The sequence below is a fragment of the Bombyx mandarina genome, chromosome 20, assembly GCF_030267445.1.
Source record: "Bombyx mandarina strain Sakado chromosome 20, ASM3026744v2".
In the NCBI taxonomy this organism is placed as follows: Eukaryota; Metazoa; Arthropoda; class Insecta; order Lepidoptera; family Bombycidae; genus Bombyx; species Bombyx mandarina.
In genome coordinates, this window is record NC_143226.1 from 8205809 (window position 1) to 8232825 (window position 27017).

Consider the following 27017-nt stretch of genomic DNA (forward strand, 5'->3'; position numbering starts at 1 on the left):
CGAGCCTCGTCTGGCCGTACCTGCAGTGCTGCTCGCAGGGCTGGTCCTCGTAGCACTCGTCCACGTCCGCGCACGCGGTCCCGCTGCCGCGCCAGCCCGCCCGGCACCAGCACGCGCGCCCCACCGGCAGCTCCGTGCAGTTGTGCGAGCACCCCCCGTTCAGTGTGGCGCACTCGTTTATATCTGTCACGTTATAACATATTTGTTAAATACTTCCATAACATAAAACCGCTCACCTGCTATAATATTGCTATATGAAGTCTCTATTCACCGCAAGGAAACTCATCAGTGTAGTCTTCACAGTCCCTCGTGCCGTCGCAGAGCGCGTCTCGCGGGGCGCAGCCTCCGTCTCCGCACTGCCACTCCCCTCGCTCGCATTCGCCGGCGCTCTCGTGACTAGTGCTGCCCGTCGCGGATGCGAACGAACCTGATTCGCAAAATCATTATTATATAGCAGAAGAAAACTTGAATCTTACTGTAGACAATTAACATATTAAATGTACTCACTACAGATCAAAGGATCTTCGTCGGTTCCCGCTCCGCTTCCCCCAGAGTCCTCGCAGTTGTTCCTTCCGTCGCACACTAACTCTTTCGGTATACACCCACCGGCGCAGTATACCGAGCCGGACATCGCGGCACACAAGGGGTGCGAGGTGGGGGGCGGTGACGCGGTGGGGGGCGGCGCGGGGGACACGCAGCCCGCGGGCTCGTCCGATCCGTCTTCGCAGTCCGCGTTGCCGTCACAGTACAGGTTCTATTTCACAAATAAATGTAACTTTCTGTAATTCTGTTCAAATATAATAATAGCTTATATTTGTTAAGATTTAAAGTATCGAATGTTATTAGACTCAGTGCAAGGGTCGATGAGCGCTTGTCGGTCTGCGTTTTGGAGAGGCTGTACTGACAGTTGCCCATTGAAGACAATAAATCGGTTGCAGGCTAAACGTGTATACGCTTGATCTTCAGCAGGCGTCCGCAGGTTTCTTCAGACTGTCCGTAAACGACGTTTCAGGTGGATTGCTGAAAGCTTGAAGGCCGCCGAAGAAGTTATAATGTTTCCTTCCAGAATCCAATAAACTCTTTCGCTTTGATCCGGTGCATCGAATATAGTAATATTTACTGGCTGATAGGGATATACTAAATGAGGGCGATCGCGCATAGTGAGTGTGGTGTCGTACAGCGTGCAGACAGAGTCCGGAGCCGGCGCAAGCGAAGGTGTCGGGGGCGCAGGGGCAGTCGGCCTCGTCGTCCGCGTGCTCGCAGTCCGCGGCGCCGTCGCAGCGCGCGCCGAGTGGCACGCACGCGCCGCCCGCGCAGTGGAACGTGTGGGAGCCGCACGTCGTGTTGTGCGCCCGGTGACCTGTGCCACAATCACGATTCGACTCCATTATCATTATTGCATACCATCCCAAGCGCGTACGTTTTTGACACCCTAATGAAGTCGCTAATTAAAGCCACATTCTTGTTGATTTTCCTTGACATTAAAATGCCTATCCTACATAGCGCTGGTTCAATCGACTTGCTGTCATTATACTATACTATTATTTTATACTATTAAGGCGGCTCGTCGAGAGAGCACTGAGTGGTTGCTGACCGCAGTGCAGGGCCTCGTCGCTGCCGTCTGTGCAGTCGACGCGTCCGTCGCAGCGCCACTCCGCGGGGATGCACTCGGCGACGTCGGAGGGCGCCGCGGGGTCGCCTCCGCACCGGAACTGACCGTCGTCGCAGTGCTGCGGGGTCAACTCCTCGAATGTGTCCACGATCACTTCCGTTGTTGGTGCTTCTGGGAACATCGAGGCGTGAGATGAGTAGACTGGAGCTAGTTATCATTACTTTAAATATCGTTTGTGAAATGATTCTGAAAGTTTTCTTTAGCACCCTTTTGCTTTGTAACTCTCTGCACAAGAGCGCAGCGCTCCCACGTGCTGGAGGCCCGCGGAGCCACGGCTGTACTGACCGGAGTGGTAGTGTCCGCAGTCGCGCTCGTCGGTGCCGTCGGCGCAGTCCGCGTACCCGTCGCAGGTCCACAGGCGCAGGTAGCAGCCCGAGCCGTTGCGGCAGGACAGCGCGTCCGGCCCCAGCGCGCCGCACGTGTGCGCCCCGCAGCCGCGCTCGTCCGACGCGTCCGCGCACTCCACCGCGCCGTTGCAGCGCGCCGCCACGCCCACGCACAGACCGTTCTCACATCTGCGGGCGGGTGTCCTCTCCGTTATAATACGCAATGATTTATTTCAAATACTAAAATAATAAATTAGATAAACATTAGATATATTATATTAAGTTATATAAACTACAAAAGACATACTTACTTTAATATATTTAAGATAATAAATGAGTAGAACGGTGTGTCTTATCGTCATGAAAGCATAAATGAATGTAAGACTATACACAGTACTGCAGCGCTGGCACTCACTTGTATTGCTGCGGTCCGCAGGCGCAGTGCGCCTCGTCGCTGGCGTCGTCGCAGTCGAACCGTCCGTCGCACAGCCGGTCCGGCGCCACGCAGCGCCCCCCCGCGCCGCACCGCACCCCCTCCACCGGACACGTGCGGGAGGCTGCAACACACACGCAGCGTTGGCGCACGGCTCCTCCCGCCCGCGATACCACTCAGCAACCGCTGCTCTCGTCAATCGACCACGTCCATCGTCACGTCACGACCATCGTCAATCGATGCACGATCAATATAGCGAAGGGGCAACACAGCGTCGCCGTCGCCCGTAACATGTCTTGTCGGACACCTCGAATCCACTCTCGGTGCTTTTCGACCCTTCGAACACCGGTCACCATTCTCGTCAAACTGGTTGATTACGACGAAAAGATCGACGAGCGAACTACCCCATAGACACAACCCACTGAGTTTGTCGCTGGATTTTCTCATTGGAATAGCCTATTAGGCTACCAGCGAACAGGTTACCTGTATTTGAATGAGTGAAAAGCACTTCATCAAATACTTTGAAAATTATGCACATACAAGGGTTAGGCAGAACTTACTGCAATAAAATAAGTCCTCGTCGCTAGCGTCGGAGCCGTGCGAGCAGTGCGGCACGTCGTCGCAGACCAGCTCGTCCGGGATGCAGCCCCCCTCCCTGCACGCGAACTGCCCGGGGGGGCACGCCGGTTGCGAGGAGGGCGAGCAAGCGCGACCGTCCTCCGCCAGCGTCCTGCCGCTCCCGCAGCCGCACCGCGCGCCGCCGCCCGACGCGTCCCGGCTGCAGATCTCTGCGCACCCGCCGTTCAACACCGCGCACGGGTCGTCCGAGCCTGTGTCGATATATCGCACAGAGATAAAATATATACCCGTCCAGTGGAGTTGCAAGCCATTAGATGATTAACTATGGACGAGCGAGCTAGAGCGACTCACAAGTGTGTTGGTCCGGCGCAACGATAATGACGGCCATAGGGCGGGAGTCAGCAGCGAGCAGGGTGCGCGGGTGGCCGGCGAGCTTGTCGGCGCGCAGCACGCCGCGCCCCATCCAGTCCGACCATACCACCCAACCGCCCCACACCGACACCGCGAAAGGGTGCTCCGCCCCCTCCGTACTCACTATCTGTACAACACACCACACAATAAAACACCGCCGTCTAGTATACATCGGGGAAGCTATCATTAGTTCCGGTTTGATATATAATCGACACGGAAATGTCTTTGAGACCTGCACGTGACGTGTCGAGCGGAGGGGACTCACAGCGCGCACAGTGAGTGCGCAGCCGACTGCGCAGCACCACGGCGCATAGCACAACTTATAACTGAACACAGAGCGAAGGACCTGGCGGTGCGATCCGTCGTAGTACATGCGTTCGATCTTGTCGAGCCTGGCGTCGGCCCAGTACAGCCTGCGGTCGGCGTGGTCCAGCGCGAGGGCGTTGGGCATCAGCACGGCGGTGGTCACGATGGCCTGACGGCCGCGACCAGACGCGTAGACCCGCTCGATGCTCGGATGACTCGAGTTCCAGTTCGTCCAGTATATACGACTGAAATTCAAACATTACAATGCTAGGATTTTACTAGAAGCTTGCATCAGGAACTGTGGTGCAAAAGTATCTTGACTACGCTATAATTTTAAACCACAGGACAATGAGGTGCTGTATGGTGTTGATCTTCATTAATGGGTAGTTCGGGTAATCGATTAGTTTAACAGTAAAATGCGTACATTTGGCAGGGGTCAAAGTCGATCCCCCGGGGTCGGTCCCCGTGGCTGAGTCTGAGCACTGTGACGGGGGGCCCGTCCGGGAGCCGCGCCGCCACCAGCGCGCCGCTCGTGCGCGTCCAGTACAGCGAGCGCGTCGCGGGGCTGAACACCATGCCCTCCACTGCACCCACCTCTGTATAAACGAACAATGGTGTTATAAGTGTTCATACTAATATAATGTGACGAATAGGCTCATTTTCCTCCTCATCTTATAAAAATATTAATTTAATAAGATCAATGAAAAGAAACGAAAACATATTATGCAGAAGTAAGCGAGCTCAGGATCTCTTGCCACCAATTCTTACTCACTAAGGGATCTTCATCGGAAGTTTCGATTACATATGTAATGAATGATTGAATGTCAATCTGTCATATGACAATTGATAGTTGTTTAAATAATTTTTCGGTTAATGGACGTTGTGAAATGTGTGTTAAAGAATTATTGAAGAAAGGGCAATATATGTTGTTTCTTGTTGTTTAGAAGAAATGCAATTTCGTCTTTTCTTATTTAAACACCGTCATTACTATTATAAAACAACATTTTTGCTAATATATTGAGAAAATGGAGAAATTAAGATTTGATTTTACAATGAAATCAATGGCGGATGGAAAAACAAACCTCATATGCATAACTTCCATTGCTACACCAAGTGGACAAGTTTTTGGAATTCCAGTCGAATATCAACCCGTAAATCTTCATAAGGTGATCACAACTACTCCTAACTACACCAGAGTAAAAAACTCTTTAGTAAAAAGGCATCAAACGAGGAAAATATGGATAACTGTGACGGAGGAAATTTCAAAAACATATTTGGATGAAGAACAAAATTTGCAATTCAATGATTGTTATTTGGAAGAGATTTCAGAACAACCTGTTAGTTATGAATCGACATCTAGTGATTCTAATCACATGTTTGAAAAACTGTTAGAAAAATTACAAGAACAAAAACAGTAGAAACCAGAAAAACAAAATTTAGGGAAAATTGCAAAGGATTTTATTATAGAAAAATTCAACGGCCGTAATTCAAATGCATTACAGTGGATCAAAGATTTTAATAGGGAATGTGGAGGTTTTCAAATAAACGAGGATAAAAAAAAATTGAAATTTTGAAGAACTTCTTAGAAAATGCTAGTGTAGATTGGTACAGTTGTATGCTGATGAAGCTTACAGTAGAATCAGAATGGAGCAAATGGGAGAAAAGTTTTTGTGAGATATTTGCGAACAAACGATGGTCCTCCACTAGATATGCTCTTGCCTTTAAATATCAATCGGGACCCTTACTTGAGTATGCATTAAAGAAGGAGAAATTATTGTTGGAAGTCAGGAAGACAGTGGATACCGGAACAATTATTGATCTCATAGCATTTGGTTTACCCAATTATGTGGCGGACAAGATTGACAGAGAAACATTACAAAGAACGGAAGACCTTTACAATGAGATAGGAAAATTGGAACATCTGGTGATGAAAAATAAATATGAAAAAAGGAACAGCTCATATAATTTAGATAATAAAGGGAAAAAGATTGACGAAAAGAAACCATGCCCAATCTGTTTAAATGAGAAAAAAGGAAAACGGTTCCACCCAGAGGACAGCTGTTGGTTCAAAGAAAAAAATAAAAAAGCTGTGGTAAAAACAGTAAATAATTCAGAATTGGAAATAGAACTGAATGAGACAAACCCAAAAAACTAGAAATACCACCATTAATAAAAATAAGTTTACAAATAAATGACACTTTGAAGGTTTCAGGAATCTATGACTCTGGATCTAATGTTTCTTTAATTAATGCAAGATTATTGAAAATACAAGAGAAACAGAAGACAAATGATATGCAAGTTGTAAACTTAAAAACTATTAATGGTGAGAAAAAAACGAAAGGTATGGTGACGCTAAAAATAAAAATCTACAATATTGAAAGAAATATGGATATTTTTGTGGTGGATAATGAAAATTTTAACTATGACTTCTTAATTGGTTTGGATTGTATAAAAAAATTCAAATTAATACAAAATGAACAACTTAACATCATACAATATCCCGAAAAGAAAAGCATAATCTCAAATGAACATTGTTCTAATGAGAATAATGTAACAAATGTCGGAATTCCTGATGTACTAGGTGACAAAAATAAAGAACAAACATTTAAAGAGAGAATAGAAGAGAAAGAGAAGATAGAGATGGAACTATACTCTGAGATAGTAAAAAAGGGTACTACTATAAATACCAACAAATTGTGTGAAATTCATTTCAATGAACATGTAAACATTGATGAATTTCAAATGTCTGTAAATCATCTAGATTTATATCAGCAATCAAAAATTGAGAAGTTAGTAGATAAACACAAATTTGTTTTTGCTAAGGACAAATATGATGTTGGCTCTGTGCAGGATTATGAAGCCCATATAGATTTGATGGTAGATAAATACTGCTATAAGCGTCCGTACAGATGCACAATTGAAGACAGAACAGAAATTGAAAGTCAAATATCGAAGCTACTACAGAAAAATTTGATAGAGGAATCTTACAGCCCGTTTGCTGCTCCTGTAACTCTAGCATATAAGAAAGAAGATGATAAAAAAACAAGATTATGCATAGATTTCAGAGATTTAAACAAAATAGTAGTTCCACAATCACAACCTTTCCCACTTATAGAGGACTTAATGACCAAAACAGTAAGCTGTAAGTATTATTCTACATTAGACATAAACTCAGCATTTTGGTCGAACCCATTGAAAATTCAAGATAGACATAAGACTGCTTTTGTGACACAAGAAGGACATTTTCAATGGACTTGTCTCCCATTTGGGTTAAAGACTTCACCAGCGATTTTCCAAAGAATATTGAGCAATATTATAAGAAAACACAAACTATCTAACTTTGCAGTAAATTTTATTGACGACATCTTAATTTTTTCTAAAACTTTTGAGGAACATATACAACACATATCGAGACTACTGGAAGCAATACAAAAGGAAGGGTTTAGACTGAAGTTTTCAAAATGTACATTTGCAAGTCACCATGCTAAATACTTGGGTCATATAATAGAAGACAATTCAGTTAGACCTCTGAAAGATTATTTAACTGCTGTCAAAAGCTTCCCAATTCCAGAAACAAGGAAAAATATACGGCAGTTTTTGGGAAAAGTAAATTTCCATCATAAGTTTGTACCACATAGTGCAATTATCCTCGATCCATTACATAACTTATTAAGGAAAGATGTGAAATTTGTATGGACGGCAGAATGCCAGGAAGCATTTGATAAAATTAGAGCATTGCTTTGCTCAGAACCAATCCTAAAAATATTTGACCCAGATTCACCGATAAGAATTTACACAGATGCTAGTATCAAAAGAGTCGGAGCAGTGTTGAAACAAGACGATGAAAACGGCGTGAGTAAACCGGTTGCTTATTTTTCGAAGAAATTAACAGAAGCACAGAAAAAGAAGAAGGCAATATACTTAGAATGTCTGGCGATAAAAGAAGCAGTCAAATACTGGCAACATTGGCTTATGGGAAAAGAATTTATGGTATACACAGATCATAAACCCCTGGAAAATATGAACATTAAAGCTCGAACTGATGAGGAACTAGGTGATTTAACATATTATCTATCACAATATAATTTTGAAATTAAATACATCCCAGGAAAATCAAATCAAGAAGCGGACTGCTTAAGCCGAAATCCAGTCCTAGAAGCAAATGATAATAACGACGATTTTTTAAAGGTCGTAAATTTAATCGACTAACAAGAAATAAAGAATGACCAGCTAACAAATCCAGACCTACAAAAAGAAAAGAATAAGCACATATTAGAGAATGAAGTTTATTACAAGAAAAATAAAAGAAGAAATAAGATTATACTGTCAGAAAAACTTAGCAAAGCTCTAATAAAAAAAGTCCATGACACGTACTGCCACATTGGAAGAACCCAGATGACAAATAAAATAACACCATTCTTTTCAGCCAAGAATATTACAGCAAACATTAATAAAATGTGTGATGCGTGTGAAACCTGCATTAAAAACAAGTCCAGGAGGAAGTCGAAATATGGTTTAATGTCACATTTGGGACCAGCCACACACCCGTTTGAAATTGTATCCATCGATACTATTGGAGGCTTTGGAGGATCCCGATCAACCAAAAGGTATTTGCATCTTCTAGTGGATCATTTCACACGGTATGCCTATATTTGCACATCAAAAACTCAAGGCTCCAATGATTTCATTAAGCTAACGCAAAAGGAAACAAAAAACTATGACGTTAATATAGTATTATCAGACCAATACCCTGGCATAAATTCAAAAGAATTTAAAGAATTTCTAAAGAATAATAATATCAAAATAGTTTTCACAGCTGTCGATGCGCCTTTTTCGAATGGGCTAAACGAAAGATTAAATCAAACACTAACAAATAAGATAAGATGTAAAATAAACGAAAGCGATAAGAAGACATCTTGGACAACAATTGCACAAGAATGCGTAGAAAAATATAATGAAACAGAACACACAGTTACAAAGTTTGCTCCCAGGTACCTTCTAGAGGGTGAAAATGTGAGTATTCTACCACTACATTTGAAAACAAGTTGTACAACAGAAGATTTGAGAAGAGATCGAAAATTAGCCTTAGAAAACACAATCAAATCTCACAATTATAATAAAAATATATTTGACCAGTACAGAGAAGGGTATAAATTGGAAGAAGGAGATAGTGTTTATGTGGAGAATGGAAATAAACTAAACAGGAAGAAAATAGATGAATAGAGAACAGGGCCATACAAAATACTAAAGAAGATTTCAGAATCGATCTATGAAGTTGACACCGGACACAAAAAAGCAGAATCAAACCTCTACCATATAACAAAGTTGTCTCCAGCGTCTATCTGATGTGTTGAACAATTGTAAAACCATTCACTGCCTCTTACAATTGTCTTTTCAGCGGGGGAGATGTAATGAATGATTGAATGTCAATCTGTCATATGACAATTGATAGTTGTTTAAATAATTTTTCGGTTAATGGACGTTGTGAAATGTGTGTTAAAGAATTATTGAAGAAAGGGCATTATATGTTGTTTCTTATTGTTTAGAAGAAACGCAATTTCGTCTTTTCTTATTTAAACACCGTCATTACAATTATACATATCTCAACACTGCACTGGGCGATCAAATCAAGTTCAAGTTACAATATAATATTATAAATGCTGTTGAAACATTGTTAATTAAATAAATAAATAAATAAATACATAATGTATTCTATTCGTCGCTCAGTCTATTCTTGATTCAAGCTGCAATAGAGCAGCAGGCGCCACCAAAATGACAAGTAAAAGCGTATTCCGGTTTGTAGCTAGTAGATGACGTCACTTTGTCGAGTTCGATTGTCGTTGTTGCTAGTACTTTTGACATCGTAATAGTTCTCATACACCCGTGGCTAGGGTAGGGTAGGGTATACGTCCATTAGGGTACGAGAGCAGAGGCTCGCGGCGCACTGTAGGTACTGACTGGTGAAGAGCACGCGGTGGTTCGACCCGTTGAAGTGCACGGCGTGGATGGCGCCGCGCTGGATGTCGGAGTAGAACAGCGTGGACGTGCTGTACTGGTACGCCAGCCCGATCGCGTTGCGCATCAGCTCCCTGCAACAACGCAGCGCCCGGCATGAGTAGGGCTGGCCGGCGCGGCGGGGGCATGCAGGGCGGGGCTTGGCACGCACTTGTGGCGTATCGGCGGGTAGGGCGCGTTGAGCGTGCGCCCGTCCAGGTGCAGCGAGTCGATCTGCGACACGCGGGCGAACATCACGAACGACTTGTACGCTGCAACATAAACACATAAAACGAGTCAAGATTATTCACGTCTAGCACATTTGTCGTTCCAAAAAGTAATGTCCCGTCTCTTAGCTCCCAGTACTTTCTGCTGTTATGTGGGTTACTGTTACACACAAATGGCAACACCACGGAGCCGCGCTGCTGAAGTCAGGACTACTGTTCAGCACACGAACGTGACGAACATGCTACTATACATAAGCCATGGTTTGTGTGTGCGAGTGTGCGCGCGTGCGTGCGTGTGTGCGTGCGCGTGTACGTACGCGTGCAGGAGAGGCGGTCGGGCGCCAGCTCCCCGTGCGGGCACACGCAGCGCGCGCGGCCGCCGCTCGCCAGACAGAGCGCCGCGCACGGCGTCGCCCGGCAGGGGGACGTGCTCGCGCGCTGAGACTCGCGAGACCATACCTGCGGAACACGCCACATGTACCGCACCCTGTCGCTTTGTTTAATTATATAATTCATTTATTGGTTTCAATAAATTCAGAATACCGCCTTGCTACTATACAATAGGCTAGTTGCAGCCTTCTCGACATTTCCATACGTCGCTTCACTCGACGTTGTGTCCGACAGTTACCGTTGTTCGACCTGTCTTCGGGTAGCTTTTTGAAGCCCAGCGAGTCAGATAAAATGCACTCAATTCTCCATACGTATGTTTTAATATGAGTTACACAATTTGGTTCGAGTAGGTATCCATTGCCAAAAGGTGAATTTACATTACGAAATTAGTGGCATGAAATTAATTTCGTGACATTAGTTTTACCAACAGTTTCACGTGTAATTTAATACTTTCGTAATGCATGCATTAATTTCATGCATGCAATTTAGTTTCGTGCCCTGCGCGATTTTTTGGTGAAATTAGTGTCATGCAACTAATTTCATGGGGTAGACGCGACGTGAAACTAATGTCGCGAAAGGGCCTGCGCTGTGCGGACGTGTGTATTGTTAGTTCGGACGCGCTTCAAGCGTTGAAAATGTCAAACCAACGATGGAGTACAGAAAAAAAAATACAATTCATTAATGAATATCATCGACAAGTGTCACTGGGATCCGAAACACCTACAATATAAGAATAGGGATGCCCGAGATGCGGCCTACAAAATAATTATGGAAGCCATGGAGATGCAATATGTAAAAGAAGCATATATATAAGCATTTCTTTAGCTACATTGAATATAGCAAAATATAGCTTTGATGCTGACGGCGCCATGGTTACTGCGATACTGTGGATTTCGCGACACTAATTTTTTAACGAAATTACTTTCGCATATATCGAAACTACTTTCGTGAAACTGAGTTCAACATGCATGACACTAATTTCGTAATGTAAACTCCGCATAAAATGTCCATTCTCTGGTATTCCAAATGACATCATACTCACGCAATAAGAACACCACCATTAAACATTTTTGTTGAAGCGACATTACATACAACTCTCCCTTCGAATGAGACTCCACTAGTAATTTATAAAAGGTAAGCATACTCACAAAGATATCCCTGAGGCTATCCCCGAGGTCGTCCTTGAGCACGCGGGAGCGCGACATGTTGCCGACCGGGGCGGACAGCACGGCGCCGCGACCGACCATGCTGCGCGCGCGTGTACGATGACATTAATATTTGTTTTACGTTCTTTTTTTTCCCTACTTATGCTGTTAGCCTTGAGAGGCTATTTCAGCTTCACCCTAACACTGAGAAGATCCGGCGAGAAACTTAATAGGCTGTGTTTGTGGGTTAATTCGCTCGTCGAGCCCTTCGTCGCAGGCGATGGGTTCGACGACAACGGTCACCGGTTTAAGTTCTAATGTAATGCTTTCTGATGAATAATACCTAGTGCAGATCCATTATCCTTTGTTGGAGGCGACTCCGTCCATCGCGCTCAGTGTTAAATATAATCTATAACTTGGTCGATCGATTCCGGAATTTAGCAATAGGTGGTAGGAATGGATGTAACGCTGGAGCGAAATAACAGCTCTTTACCTTTGTATATAGGTTCCGTTTTACAATGCTGACATTCGAAGTGTAATTTATAAAAGGAGCTGATAATATATAATTATGCAAAATTCAAGTGAATTTCATTTAAAAAATATTGAATTATATTTTTAAAATTCGTATCTTGCGTCAATATGGAGCGATACAAATACGAGTAATTACGGACTACGAGCTCCAGCCGCACAAATATGTCAAGATCTCTCTCAAGAAGAAAGAAGACTCCACAGAAATATCTTGATTAATTTCTGTGCAGTGAACGCTACAAACGAAAGCACGACTCGTTATTGGTTAGAAAGCTTCCGACCTGGAAGTTTTGTTCTAAAAAATGAACCTCGTAGTTGTCCGTAAACTAAAGGAAGACACACAAGAGAAGCGACTCACGTGTCGAGCCAGTAGATGGAGTGCTTGTGGAGCGCGATGGCGACGGGGTGGTGCTGGTGCGGCGACAGGCGCGCCACCAGCGAGCGGCCCGCGCCGTCGTACCGCATGCGCCACACCGACGTGTCCGACGTGTCCACCCAGTACACCAGCCGCTCCTGCTCACGACCCACATGTAAGCCTCACGCCGGCGCACATAACTATATACTTACCCTCTATACTGAAAACGACAAATCGATACCGGCGTGAACGACGCCACCTTGAGACACGAGGTCCGTCTCAATTGTCTCAATCGCACAACAACGCAAATGAAAACAATAAACTAATGGCCGTCCTACACTTCAAACTAGAAGATGCTATGATCAGTCACACTCGGGCTGGCTCGACGCGACGCATGTCAGTATGTAGGTCTTACTCAAACTAATCAATTGCGAGAGCGTCGCTGTGACCACACGACGCCGCCCGCCAGCCCGCGTCCAGCAGCTGCGCACGAGAACGTACTGACACTAGTGAGAACATATTGTGTATATATAGATAGTCGTAGGACGCTTCGGAACAAATAAGCGTGAATGACAATGTAGGTAATGAATGAGAATGACCTAAGAAGCTAAATGGATAATATACTAATGTACGTCATTGTCACAAGAGCAGCGGAAGCTAGTATCGACTCGGTGAGGGGCGTGTGAAATCGTCGGGCAGTAGGGCTGCGGTGAGGAGAGAGGGGGGCGCTGGACAGACCTGCAGGTGCAGGGCGATGTCCCCGACGTTGGTGCCGTTGTGCAGCAGGTCGCGGCGGGCGCCGTCCAGCGAGGCGCGCTGGATCCAGCCCGCGCCGCCCAGGAACAGCCAGCCCGCCGTCGCGTCCAGTGCCAGTACTGCGCCGATATTCATATATTTACGGACTAGAATCTCACATGACGCCTAAACGTCATGGACTTCTCGTGAGTGGTCGCCTATGTTTCCGTTTACTTCCTATTTGATCATCATCTAAAAACGTCCACTGCTCGACATAGGCCTCCCTCTAGGCTCGCCCCGATGAGCGGTCCCGCACAGCTCGCATCCAGCGGATTCCCGCTTACTTGCGCCGCAACAATGCTGTTGTTGTGAATTTCTGATTCTGACCATTTCACAGCATATTTTATTCATAGATAAGTGTAGGAAGTAGGAAGTAAGGAGATGGTAGAGCGTAGGGTATGGTGGTAGGGTGTTGCGAGCCCGGGTCGGCCTGAAATTTTGAATATTACTGGTTCGAAGACATTGTGTATTCCGGGTAGGAAGGTAAGAGAGTCGTCATTCCAATGCAATAAGGACTTCGACATCATATCTCAATATGAATTACGGCATTCCCGAAGCACTGTGCCAGCTGGCCGTGCCGCGCAGGACACGTGCGTGTGCGGTACGTACGCGTGACGAGGTGCGGGTCGGTGTCGAGCACCACGTAGAGGTGCTGTCCGTCGAGGCGCGAGGCGAGCAGCAGGCGGCGGCGCGGCTCCGTCCAGTACAGGTTGCCGGCCGCCCAGTCCACCGCCAGCGCGCCCAGCGAGTCGGAGGGCGGCTCGTCCCCTCCCGCGCCCTCCTCCGCGCCGCGCACCACCACCTCGCGCCCCCCTCCGTCGCGACGCACGCGCCAGATGCTACCCGCCTCCGAATCCACCCAGTATAACCACTCGCCCTCTGAGAACATATACCCTCAATCTACATCAAACCTGTACACAATTGCGAATTTGAGAAGAGGCAGTTATTGAAGACGGCCACACACCTGCGACATAGTCTATAGAGGAAGCGAGTGAGAGTCCGGGGAGAGGAGCCAACAGATCGGCCCCGCCCTCCACCCCGACCCCTCGCACGTCCCAGCTGAGTGAGTACATCACCACCTCGTCCACGGCTGGAAGGAACGATGCGGATTATTATCTTAGCTTTTGAACAAGTACATAAATCGCACTAAAGCTTCGATTCCGACTATTTGTTACACATACCTGTGCATCGCGTCCCATTGGCGACGTACCCCGTGGCGCAGTGGCAGACGGAATGTGTTTCCGAGACAGGCAGACACAAGTGAGCGCAGGGCTGCTTCCTGAGCTTGCACGCGCCTTCGATGCCCTCTTGTAGCGCCGCGTCGTAAACTCGAAGGGATACCACTCCCTCTGATGTAAACGAACATCGACAATGATAAACTTTATAAACAAAACATGGGTTGTCCAAAAAAAATATTTTTTATATATTTTTTTTGCACTTGTAGGCAGACGGGCTTACGGCAGATGAGCGTAGTGGTTAACGTCGCCCATGGACTTCAGCAATGCCAGGGGCAGCTGCCTACCTAACTTATACACAACAAAAAAAATCGATATCACTTATTTATTTTCAATCCATCCGTCAGTCCGTTATTTGTCATGATACTCGGAAGCTGATAAGCGTGATAATGGTGGAAGGCGTGTGTGAGCCGGTATAATTTGCGAAACAGTAACATCACGAATATTCGTGGAGCGTGCTTCTAGCTGCGTGAATGAAGAATGAAAAGATTCCAGTGCACATAATGAACCATTTGAGGCATTTGAAGGTCACGTCTCCAACGACATGACGATTGTTATGTAAGTGATGTATGTACACTTGCATTTTTGCATGCATTTTTTTATTGCTTAGGTGGGTGGACGCGCTCACAGCCCACCTGATGTTAAGTGGTTACTGGAGCCCATAGACATCTACAACGTAAATGCGCCACCCACCTTGAGATATAAGTTCTAAGGTCTCAAGTATTATTACAACGGCTGCCCCACTCTTCAAACCGAAACGCATTACTGCTTCACGGCTGAAATAGGCAGGGTGGTGGTATCTACCCGCGCGGACTCACAAGAGTTATCACAGTAAGCACTTTACAAACAGAATATCTTGCGTTCGCCACATGGCACCCACATACCGGCCTGGGACAGGTAGACGGAGGCGCCGTCGCATTTGTCCTTGTGACACTTGCGCAGCAGGTTCTGTTCCCCGTCAGCGTAGATCACTTCTCCCTCGTAAACCTCCATCGCCACCGGCCGAGCTCCGATCTCCAAGGAAAGCTGTAGAGGAAGAGTTCAACAGAGTTCAAACAAAAAATTATGTAACCATTTGACAACTGAAATAACTGTCAGATTATATTACACTAGCGACCCGACCTCGCTTCGCTTCGGAAGCTGTAATTTATTATTGATTTCTCCACTATTTACCATTAAATAGTGTAAAAGGTTTATATGTATAATAACATCCATATGTTATTATACATATAAACCTTGCCTCTGCAATCACTCTATGTATTAAAAAAACCGCATCAAAATCCGCTGCGTAGTTTTAAGGATTTAAGCATACATAGGGATATAGGGACAGAGAAAGTGGCTTTGTTTTATACTATGTAGTGATAACCCATTGACAATATATTGCTGTAGAAATGAGGGGCCAGTCTCCGGTGGATGAACGGTGTGAGGAAACAAAATAATCAGGTGATATTCATACCGTGGTGTAATTCCAGGTCCGAAGGTCGAGGTACTGTATGGAGCTGGAGCCAGTGTTCACCCAGTAGAGGCGCTCGCTCGACAGGTCGATGCACAGGCCTGAGAGTCAAATTGGTTCCAGTTTTTATTCCATTAAAATTCTTCGAGCGTTTACAGACTTAGTCGACTAGTGACAAGGAGTCAGCGCCGGACTGACCGGTGGCTCCGGAGAGCAGCGGGTCCTCCCGGTCGCTCAGCAGCACGCGGCGCGCGGTGCCGTCCCCGCGGACCACCTCGATGCGATCCTCGCCCGCCGACGACAACGCCATGTACAGGCTCCCACTGAACATACAGAAGAAAATTAACATTCGATTTCTGAGTGAGAGTGAATATTATTGTTTCTACGGTATTAGACTTATAATATGGACCCACGGCCCACGAGTTCGTGTTGCATTTGGTGCTAAATGATTGCGGACGCTCATAGACATTTGAATATTAACATGCCACCCACCTTGAGACGTGAGGCCGATGATTCTTATATTTACTAGTACTGAATATACTACTACTTATTTGACGAGTTGTTTTAGTGTCGATATATTCGCAAGGAGCAGTAATAGTAAATGATAAATGCACTCCTATTGAATGTGTATAATCACAGGCAATGTGCTTTGTCTGAGAGGGCAGTGAACATGCATGGGCAAAGCGTGACGAAGTCGGCGGATCAATGAGTACCTTCGAGGGTGCACGGCCAGCGACGTGAGGTTGTGTAGGTGCGGTATGAGGAGGGCGGCGTGCTCCCCCCGCGTGTCGCTCACCCCCAGCGCGCCCCCCGCCGCGAAGTACAGCAGGCCCGCCGCCCAGTGCGCCGCCAGCCCGCGCGCGCCCCCCTCCCGCACCGACACCACCTCGCCGCCCCCCACCTCCCAGCGCTTTATTTCGTTTGTCTGGAAATTATACGAATATGACATACACAATGTGTTCAATGTTAATTTATACAATATTAGTAAGCACGGTGCTATTCTAGTAATTAATCTTACAAGTATATAGTGTATACATACCTCCACGTCCGCCCAGAAGATGGCCCTCTCGCTCGCAATGAACTGTATCGGGTCGGGTACGGCGACCAGCGGACCGGCGAGGGGGGGAGCGAGAGGGGACGTGGGGTTATCCACTTCCACGCCCCGTACCTCTCCCCTGCGACCCATCAGCAAGATTTTTTCGTACGCTTGAATTAAAAAAAATTACGTTTTTAGAATATGATTGTGGTACAATTCTACGAAAGCACTGAAACTTCTTCATTTTAAAATGGATTCTTTAACTGAATGTTAGACAGAGTGACAGACACCGAACTGTTATCTTATAACACGACGTAAGCAGCCCGATGCGAATTCTACACTCCACGTTTAGTTAGGTTTTGAATTAAACTTACATTGACAAGTGACGTTATCAGGTGTGAGGCGCATCAGGTTAGGGCAGGCACAAACGCGCTCCGTGGGGGACTCGATGAGGCAGAGGTGAGAACAGCCTCCGTTGCCTTCGCACGGGCTGTGTTCCATCTGCGGCTGCCGACTCCAGTGGATCACCTACAGCGGGTTGATTTCGTTATCGGTTTGAGAAACGGGTCTGATAATTATGAAGATAGGACAGACGAACCTTAATTTCGAAGGGCTTGTTGAGAGTGTTGTGGACGAGCGTGACGTCGGACCCGTTCCACTTGTTGGCTCGCAGCACGGCCTTCTCGTGCCAGTCGCTCCAATACACGTGCGAGTCCAGCAGCGCCAGCGCGAAGGGGTGCGCGAGGGCGGGGTGCCGCGTGAGGACGAGGCGGGGGTCGGCGCCGTCGTAGGTGGCGGAGTGCAGCGCGTCGGCCCGCGCGTCCGCCCAGTACAGCCTCCTGGCGCGCACGTCCAGCGCCAGGCCGTTGGGCCACGCCCCCCGCGCCGCGCGCACCACCGCGCCCCGCCCCCGCCCCGCCAGGCTGCTGCGCTCGATGCGCGGCTCCGACTGCTCCCAGTCGCTCCAGAACATGTACCCTGAGCGTCACATGGCTCTCAATATAACGACTTCTTTCTGGCCTAGCAATGATAATTTAGTACCATCATCGACTAATAAGGATGTCTATAAAAGTTTAATGGAATAATTTACTGTTCTTTTTTTATTTTTTACTGTACTCTAACTGTAATTTAATTTACTGTACTCTAACACTTTCAATATTAAAATAAGTTTTTGATCTTGCATGTGCACACGGCTTTATAATTAGGGACGCACCGGCCGTGGGGTCGACGACGATGGCCCGAGGGTTGTCCATGTTTCCGGACACGAGCGTGCGTCGATATTTGCCGTCCAGTTTCGAAACCTGAACACGGAGGGTTCAATTAGTTTCATTAGCAATTTGCAACCGAGTGTTAAGTGGTTACTGGAGCCCATGGACATCTACAACGTAAATGCGCCACCCACCTTGAGATATAAGTTCTAAGATCTCAGTATAGTTACAACGGCTGCCCCATCCTTCAGACCGAAACGTATTACTGCTTCACGGCAGAAATAGGCAGGGCGGTGGTACCTACCCGCGCGGACTCACAAGAGGTCCTACCAACAGTAATTACGCAAATTATAATTTTGCGGGCTTCACTTTTATTACACGATGTTATTCCTTCACCGTGGAAATCAATCGTGAACATTTGTTGAGTACGTATTTCATTAGAAAAATTGGTACCCGCCTGGGATTTGAACACCGGTGCATTGCTCAAAACGAATGCACCGGACGTCTTATCTCTTACGACGACTTCAAAAGTGAAGCTAGTGAACATTAACCTAATTTTTGCGAAGCATAAGAACAGTGGATCAACAATAAATAAGTTTTTCTGCCGAATGCAGAGCGTGAAGTAGAGTGAAGGTACCTCGATCTGATGAAGATCGCTCTGGACCCAGTAGAGGTTGAGACCCACCCAGTCTACCGCCAAACCTTCCGCCGTCGTCAGTCCCGAGGATACCACTACCTCCACGTGGCTTATTCCTGTACAGTACAGTAAACATTCAAGCTTCATTAATGCTGAATTAAAATCGCTACAAAAATAAAATATACATAATATGTATGTACGATCTCATTACTGCAAGTGAACAGTAACTGTTGTGAGCAACTTAGTAGTTTGGACGGCACATGACGAGACGATAGTAAATAGATGATTAAAGGCTAGCTGCTTCGGATTATCCTTCCCAAAGCAAAGTTGAGTTATCCCAACGTCAGTGGGACCCGTGAACTAAAATAGAGAGAACCTTCGACAGCGACCGTGCGCGTCAACTGACTCGAGAGTTTCTTGCGAGCGAACGTCATTTGATTTCACTTTTTGTTTTCAAATTTCATGCAACTTGGTCCGGAGACGGGTCCACGGTGAAGGCTAACCGTTGTCAAGTAATTGTCCGGTGTATATCTTGTTGTCTCGGAGGTCGGTCCAGTAGACGTGGGTGGTGTTGGTGCGGCGGTCGCGGCGCCAGTCCAGCGCCACCGTGTTGTTGAGGGACGACAGCAGCGCGCGCGACGCCGCCGCCGCCGCCGACAGCTCCACCGCGCGCAGCTCGTGCTGCGTGCTCACCACCAGCAGCGCCGCCTCCCCGGCTGACGGGATTCAATGTTTCTATTCAGTGAGGCACACACTACAGGAAGCGCGCAACCAGATACCGGCCCGGTACCCCGCGCACGTCCAGGGACCAGTATATTGTGAAGTAACGAAATTATGTAGTGAAATGAAATTGTTGTGTGTTATAGCTTAGCAAGCGAAATATTTTTAAATGATTGGTGACGTACTGTGCTGTGATTTATGTTGAAACACTCGTGTCATGAGCGCCGGTGTTGGGGGCCATAGGTTGCTTTGGCTGTACGTGTGAATACAACATAACACATACAACTAATCAGTGACAGAAAAAAATATCTTTAATAAATTCTAACATGTATCTTTGCAAGTGAAGCCATCCCCGGCGAGGGTGTATCCGGGGTCGCAGGTGCAGCGGTGGCGGTCCTTGAGCGTGGTGCAGGACTGGCTGCAGACGCCCCACTCGCCGCAGGGGGCCCGCGCGGTGCACGTGAGGCCGTCGCTCTGCAGGTGCAGCCGCGCCGGGCACTCGCACACCGGCCCCCCGGGGGACGGGCGGCACGTGTGGCTGCACGGCGACACCGAGCACATGTCCTCTCCTGTGTAGCATATATCATAACCATCGCAAATGTCGGTAAATAAGAACGCGAAGAGCAGCGAGCAGGGCGCGCGCACTCACCGCATCGGTCGGCCTCGTCGGCGCCGTCCGCGCAGTCCCGCAGCCCGTCGCAGAGCCGCAGCAAGGGGACGCAGCGCGTGCTGTTGTCGCAGCGCAGCGCGGGGGGCTCGCAGTCGGGCGGGGGGCCGGCGCCGGGGGCCGCCGTGCTGGTGTCCGCGGGAGACTGGGTCGTCGAGCTCTCGTTCCGACAGTTCCATCCGTTGGAGCCCTCCGAGCAGTCCGCTTGTGATTCGCAGTGAAGTTCCTGTCGACAATCAGCTTATATAATGTTCCTGAGGCTCGTACATTTGAACATTATATAATGAGAGCAGTTACACCTTCTTACAGTACACAGTAAGTGATACTTAGTTAAGGGCCGGCTGTCGACCTTGGACCACACCGCCCATCTCTCCCAGCTGGTGTTGTAATAAGCGACTAACAAATGCACCAGGATGAGCGGCCGCTGCTTAGAGAACGCTTTCTCTAAGTTTTAAATAATTTTTACTGCTTTGTTTTAGGCTTTTACTGGTTGTAGGATATATGTCGGGTTCGCGCGAGTAACTATCACCGTCCCGCCCGTTACTGCCGCGAGCCGGTAGTGCCAGCAATGAATGGAGTAGAGCTCACCCGCCACACGACGCACTCGGTGGTGTTACACATGAACTCCTCCGCATCGCACAGCTTTGTGTGCAACTCTTTGTTCGAATGCCTGCATATTTAGATTGCTTTTAGTCATACGTTTCTTTATTAAAACCATGTCAAATGAATTGTGTGTAAGAGCAGGACGCGGACCGTGTGTGGTGGGGCGCGGCGGGGGGCGCGGCGGAGGGGCAGGCGCGCTCGTCGCTGGCGTCGGGGCAGTCGGCGCGCGCGTCGCAGTGGTACTGCCACGGGACGCACGCGCCGTTGTCGCACTCGAACATCTCGCTGTCGCACTGCAGCTTCTCTGCAATACAGACAGACACGCTACACGCTACACGCCATACTACCCGCCAGTGCCAGAATCACCTCTGCGTACAGTCTCAATATCCTGATGTCTACTTTTCTCTAAGCATTATTGGGTTCTGGTTCAAAGCGAGTATAATCAAGTATAATGTTTCAATTCTTGTGAGATTTCAATCTCAGAATGTGAGTGGACGGATACATATTGCAATGGCTTTCCATTATCATGCGACAAGGCTCGAGAGAGATGAATACCTTATTCTCTCTCCACATGGGCTGTATACTAGACATTATTTGTGTGAAGCTAAGACAGAGATGACAGAAGTGGCACAATCATTATACTATTATTATACTATGTTAGTTGGCTGTTGGTTCTCCTTGTATTAAATAAATAAATAAACAATACGCACCGCAGCCCTCCTCGTCGGAGTGGTCGTGCGGGCCGCAGTCGCGCGCGCCGTCGCAGCGCCACGCGTGCGGCACGCAGCGGCGCGACACCGCGCACGCGAACTGCGCCGCGCTGCACGCCGCGCCCGCGCATGCCGCCGCGCTCTCGTCCGCGCCGTCGATACAGTCTGTCGACCGAGAGAGTTACACGTCTCGTGTGCTGCTGCAGCGGGGGGCCGGGGGCGGGGGGCCGGGGGACACGCAACGTACCGGTGAGTCCGTCGCACACCCAGCTCCGGTGGATGCACCTGTTCGTGTCGCATCTCAGCGACTGCTCCTCGTTGCAGGTCACGTTGGCTGGTGATGAAACATTCATGTCATTTAACATAACCCCGAAACAGCGTAAGAATACGACAACGATTTGTTTCAATTTAGAAATATAAGAGCCGTACCGCACGGTCCGGTGGGCGAGGAGTCTTCGTCGGAGCCGTCGGGGCAGTCCGCGTCGCCGTCGCACGTATACAGCGCGTCGATGCAGCGACTGTGGAACAAAGGGTCAGCACTAGTGTTGGGTCCGCCACTGTACGGACCCCCATAATGGTACTTGTCGAGGCTTGCAGTCAGAAGAGAACCAGAATAAATAATGTCTAGAACTTAGAGCAATTATTATCTTTATCTTAGTGATCATGCTGAACAGCAAGTCAATGCTAGGCCAGAATAATGTAGTTATTCTTTTGTCATCGGTCCTATGTGTAAAAACACGTCAGTTAATACAAGTCTAAACGTTGGTGAAAACTACGTTGACACTCCCCGTCACTCACATAGACAAGTCGACAATTGAAGCTAATGATGTGCTACAACACATGCTTGGGGAAAACGACAGAGAGAAGTTGTTCGTTCAGTGGAGCGGGTGTCACGTCACACGTCGGTCGGCGGATCCGCGACGACAGGTTCGAAGCTAAAAAACTGAATTCGATAGTTTTTTTCCGTATTTCTTCGACTTCATGATACTTCTAGTATACATAATATATCTCATAGTTTCCTAATGTCCATGAAAAATGTCGCTAATTAGCCTGTGCAATAAATAGAGAACAGAGTTGAACTACTATACTTAGTCCGGCCATAAATACTGTTACAATAAAAAATAATAAAAAATCTATTGCAAATAACATTTATTACTTTTACAGTGTGTTAGTTTAATACATAAATATAAAACAATTTAAAGTATAAAAAGCTTATTCGAAGTGGTCTCCATTGGCTGCAATACAGTCCTTTAAACGTTGAGGCCAGTTATCAATAGAAGCACGCACTCTTTCCATGGGAAAATTTTTCACTACCAATCGTACGGATTGTTTTAGAGACTTCAAATTATCATGGCGTTTAGAGCAAACCGTACTCTCTATAACTGACCATAAATCATAATCCAGCGGATTAAGATCGGGACTAGACGACGGCCAGTCTTCAGCTCTGATGAAGTCCGAAACGTTCGTTTCCAGCCAAGACTGCGTAGACCGAGCTTTATGACCTGGCGCCGAGTCTTGCTGGAAGGACCATTCTTGATTATTGAACATGGTGTTGTAAAGGGGCTTCACTACCTTCTCAAGAATGGTATCTTGATACACTTGGGCCGATGTTTTGATACCTTTTTCACAAAAGTATGGCTCAATCACTCCTTCATAGCTAATACCCCACCAAACCATCGCTGAAGTCGGAAGTCGGACGTTGCACTCTGTCGACTAATTGGGAAGCTTCCTTAGAGCTTTGAGCATAAATACGGTCATTTTGTTTGTTAAAATGTTGCTCAATTGTAAAAATTTTCTCATCCGTAAACAAAATTTTTCTATGACCTCCCTTTGTGTACCGCTTCAGTAGTTGTTGCGATTTTACCACCCTATTCTCTTTTAAATTATTAGTTAAGAAATGACCAGCACGTCTCTTAAAGGCTGCAAATCCTAAGCCATCTTTTAAAATACGCGACATGTTTCTAGGTGCTATCTTCATCTCCCGAGATAAAATCTTTTGCTTTCGGACAGGATTTCTTCGAATTCTTTCCCTTGCTGCTTTGACCACCTTTTTCGTACGAACACTACGTGGACGGCCAGATCTTTTTCTGTCACAAACAGAGGAGGTCTCATTGCATCTATTAATAGCACGGTACACAAACATTTTATTAATACCAAGCGTATGGAGAGTTTTAAAAATTGCATTTGGCTCCATACCTACTTTGTGTAATGCAATCACAGCGATTCGGTTCTCTTTATCACCCCACTCCATTTTAATATCGCAAAATATTGTACAATGTATTGGCGCCAAAATGAGAAAACTCAATGAGCAATCATGTAAAAATGACAGACTCCAAATTCAAATGTAATATTTTGTTTATTTTTAATTGTAACAGTATTTATGGCCAGACTAAGTATATAGTCGTTGTCGCAGTCGCAGCGACGTACCCTCGTCCGCAGTGGAAGTGTCCGGAGGGGCAGCTGTGGGCGAGCGAGGCGTTGTGCGGGGCGGTGGGGGGGAGGCAGGACGCGCCGTCCGCCGCCAGCCGCCCCCCGCCCCCGCACGCGCACACCCGCCCCCGCGCCATGCTCAGGCACAGCTCCGAGCATCCGCCGTTGTTGAACGAGCATGCGTTCTTACCTAGAAGCCAATAAATACGATTTTATTTCCTAATTCATTACAAACAGCTATCCATCCACTATATTCGTCCAATGGACGTGTTCAGCGCTCCCATCACGGAATGTCGGATAGTACACTGGGAGGCGGCTCTTAGTGGATCTGCTCACCTGAGACAAAAGAAACGAAAAAATATAAAATCGAATGTTACCTATCCTGGCAGTACTTGAGACAACTTTGAGGTCGTAAAGCGGTGGAGGCAACTGATGGATCACTGTGACGTTGCCCAGGGACAGCTTGCGTATCGCGCCCGTCCCGTGCTCGCTCCATATCACGGACTCTGTGTGCACAATTGCAGAAAATGTGTTAGATATTATGAAACACCACGATTTAGCTGCAGTATATTTTGTGATCGGTGAGTGCATTCTGCCCGCCTGTGTTACCTTCATGGAGTGCGAGCCCGTACGGCTTCAGCACGGGCGTCTGCGGAGTGTTCCTGGCGACCAGCTGCCGCGTGCCCGAGGACAGCACCAGCCGCTCGATCTTGTTCAAGTACGTGTCGCACCTGGAGTACGTATGTACATACACTAGTGTTCCTCAAATAAATTCCTCTTTTCTTTTATTGCAGACGTATTGGAAAAATAATTTACTGAATATTTCCATAAGATTTTTTTGTTAACATTGAACCTCGTCAGTAGCTAATGAAAGAAAGAAAAAGAGAATCGGTTGGCACACAGAGGAGCACTTAGTGCACAACGAATTTGTCTTTACCCATTTATATAAAAAATACCAAAACCATGCAAAGTAAATTACGGTCGAATTATGTTTATGGACGCCTACAGCAGTATATAGGTACATATATAAGGAACTGACCAGTATAGTGCGTCGCCGTCGGGGTCGACGGCGAGCCCGTTGGGCCAGTGCAGGTCCTCGGCGACCAGCGTCCGGCGCCGCGATGCGTCCAGCCGGGCCGTCTGTATGCGCGGCGCCGGCGACCACTCCGCCCAGTACATGTCGCCCGCGCGCGGACTCAGCGCCACCGCGCGCGCCCGCACCCCCCGCACCAGCACCGCCGGCGCCCCCCCGCCCTCCAGCCGCGCCACCGACACCAGGCCCAGGGCGTCGTCCGTCCAGTATATGTTGCGCGCTGCCACGTCACACAAATATATTATCATTACATCAGACGTCGGCCACGCACTCAGCCTTCAAACGCCACCGCATCAAGCTCGAGGTTCAACTCCTTGTTGACGTTGTACAGACTTCCGAAGGCATTTAAATAGAGCTCAGTTTTGGTAGCCGATGTCAATGAGCGAAGTTTACCTTTGACTTTAATCAGGTGAGTGATAGGATCTCCAGCAGTATCGAAAAAAATAGTAAGAAGATCCTCACCCATCCAGTCGATGGCGATCCCCTCGCAGTTGTCCACGTTTTGTCCCAGGAACACCTCCCGGCCCGACCCGTCCAGCCGCTGCCTCACTATCTCGTACCTGTTCACCGACCGATTGCCTGAGTGAGCTGCACTGTGCGTTGTGTGTTAACATTCGACATAAAAAGTACGAAAGGCGGTCTTATCTATACTAATATTATAAAGACTAATATAATCTATACTTCTATACTAATATTATAAAGAGGAAAGATTTGTTTGTTTGTTTGTTTCGAATAGGCTCCGAAACTACTGGACCGATTTGAAAAATTCTTTTTCCATTAGAAGCCGACATTATACCTGATGAACATAGGCTACTTTTTTATTTTATTTTTTTGGTTTCATGTGTGTTTTAATGTTTCCGAAGCGAAGCGAGGGCGGGTCGCTAGTCTTAAACAAAAAGAGTAATGCAGACATTTCCAGACAACCGAAATTGACAAGACTTCGTTCTAATAAATATTCAGTCAGAGTTTCTAGTTGAGTGTCGATCTGAAATGTATAAACCCTTATAAGGTATTTATTGTATGTGAGGTACTTGTGCACATCGCAGTAATAGAGCCAGCCCTGGTCGAGGTCGATGTCCGCGGCGGCGGGCCGGGAGCCGTGCAGCGCGGGGGCGGCGCCCTCTCCGCCCGCCGCCCCCACCGCCAGCACCTGCACCATAGGAGGCGACCCGCGGCACACCACCAGGTTGCTCTCCAACTCGACACCTGAAACACCACACATTTAAATCTATAGGATTCCAGTCCAGAGTCCAGTAATTACGTATCCTGACCATACGATTGAGTGGTAAGAGCCAAGGATCAATTGAGATAGTTTATTTAGTCTCTTTAATCTTTATGGTTTCGTTTTATGATTATAAAGCAGACGAACGAGCCTCCGAGCGACTGCCGCTCGAGGACATGGGCGATGCATTTTATCTCAAAGCTGATTTAAACAAGGACTTCGTGGAGGAGAGAGCCAGACTCCAGACTATGGATAACTTATCAGAATTATTAAAGCAGTTGAAAGAAACAGTAGTAAGTAGGTAGTGGAGCAGGATACTAACGCAGGCAGTCTCCGTGGCCGGCGCGGCGGTACCCGTGCGCGCACAGGCAGCGGGCGTGCGGCGCGCCGCCGCGGTACCCCGACACGCAGATGTGCGCGCACCCGCCGTTGTGCACGCCGCACGGGTGTTGCACTGGAGACACAGACACGATATCGACGCGGAACGAGACCTGTTCCGTCTGCCGTTGCGGAAGTGGGTGGACGAGCTCGCGGCTCAATATAACTAAGACTTCAGCCTCATATGTCAAACTGAGTGGCGGAATTGTTGTTGTGATGCCCATAGACTTAATGCCGGGCGAGCTGTAAGCTCGTTCACCGATATAAGTATAATAATAAAAATGAAGGCACCACTTGTCAGCTCCCAAACATTAGTGCAATATTTGTTTTTCAGTTTTCTTTCAACCAATGTAAGCTATCTGGCTGAGGCCGCGCTGCGACATGCCTCGAACAGAACCGATACATCGTCTACATTGTTTCCTACTCTGGGAAACAAGAAACAATCATTACCTTGGAACCAAATA

At 47.4% G+C, this 27017-nt stretch overlaps 1 protein-coding gene across 3 annotated transcripts in view; it reads right to left on the reverse strand.

Moving 5' to 3' along the window:
- LRP1 (LDL receptor protein 1) overlaps positions 1-27017 on the reverse strand; it is a 77263-nt gene that overhangs the window by 36786 nt on the left and 13460 nt on the right. For 2 of the 3 annotated variants that reach the window (XM_089735718.1, XM_089735716.1), the window contains 44 exons: positions 26498-26629; positions 25981-26159; positions 25416-25509; positions 24900-25173; positions 24470-24591; positions 24238-24366; positions 23858-24050; positions 21860-21948; positions 21678-21764; positions 21431-21595; positions 20871-21024; positions 20706-20787; positions 20100-20343; positions 19777-20019; positions 19234-19446; positions 18731-18846; positions 18099-18186; positions 17484-17863; positions 17260-17413; positions 16889-17055; positions 16563-16774; positions 16048-16172; positions 15853-15950; positions 15281-15422; positions 14343-14510; positions 14126-14251; positions 13771-14040; positions 13105-13241; positions 12370-12524; positions 11487-11586; positions 10266-10407; positions 9894-9993; positions 9686-9816; positions 4152-4323; positions 3768-3972; positions 3362-3548; positions 2992-3261; positions 2414-2555; positions 1958-2187; positions 1595-1783; positions 1179-1360; positions 508-754; positions 272-427; positions 21-183 (listed from right to left, as the gene is read on the reverse strand). In XM_089735718.1, coding sequence (XP_089591844.1) covers positions 21-183; positions 272-427; positions 508-754; positions 1179-1360; positions 1595-1783; positions 1958-2187; positions 2414-2555; positions 2992-3261; positions 3362-3548; positions 3768-3972; positions 4152-4323; positions 9686-9816; positions 9894-9993; positions 10266-10407; positions 11487-11586; positions 12370-12524; positions 13105-13241; positions 13771-14040; positions 14126-14251; positions 14343-14510; positions 15281-15422; positions 15853-15950; positions 16048-16172; positions 16563-16774; positions 16889-17055; positions 17260-17413; positions 17484-17863; positions 18099-18186; positions 18731-18846; positions 19234-19446; positions 19777-20019; positions 20100-20343; positions 20706-20787; positions 20871-21024; positions 21431-21595; positions 21678-21764; positions 21860-21948; positions 23858-24050; positions 24238-24366; positions 24470-24591; positions 24900-25173; positions 25416-25509; positions 25981-26159; positions 26498-26629 — 7354 coding nt within the window. The remainder of the gene's footprint in view (positions 1-20; positions 184-271; positions 428-507; positions 755-1178; positions 1361-1594; positions 1784-1957; positions 2188-2413; positions 2556-2991; positions 3262-3361; positions 3549-3767; positions 3973-4151; positions 4324-9685; positions 9817-9893; positions 9994-10265; positions 10408-11486; positions 11587-12369; positions 12525-13104; positions 13242-13770; positions 14041-14125; positions 14252-14342; positions 14511-15280; positions 15423-15852; positions 15951-16047; positions 16173-16562; positions 16775-16888; positions 17056-17259; positions 17414-17483; positions 17864-18098; positions 18187-18730; positions 18847-19233; positions 19447-19776; positions 20020-20099; positions 20344-20705; positions 20788-20870; positions 21025-21430; positions 21596-21677; positions 21765-21859; positions 21949-23857; positions 24051-24237; positions 24367-24469; positions 24592-24899; positions 25174-25415; positions 25510-25980; positions 26160-26497; positions 26630-27017) is intronic. The other variant, XM_089735717.1, reaches the window with a different exon arrangement.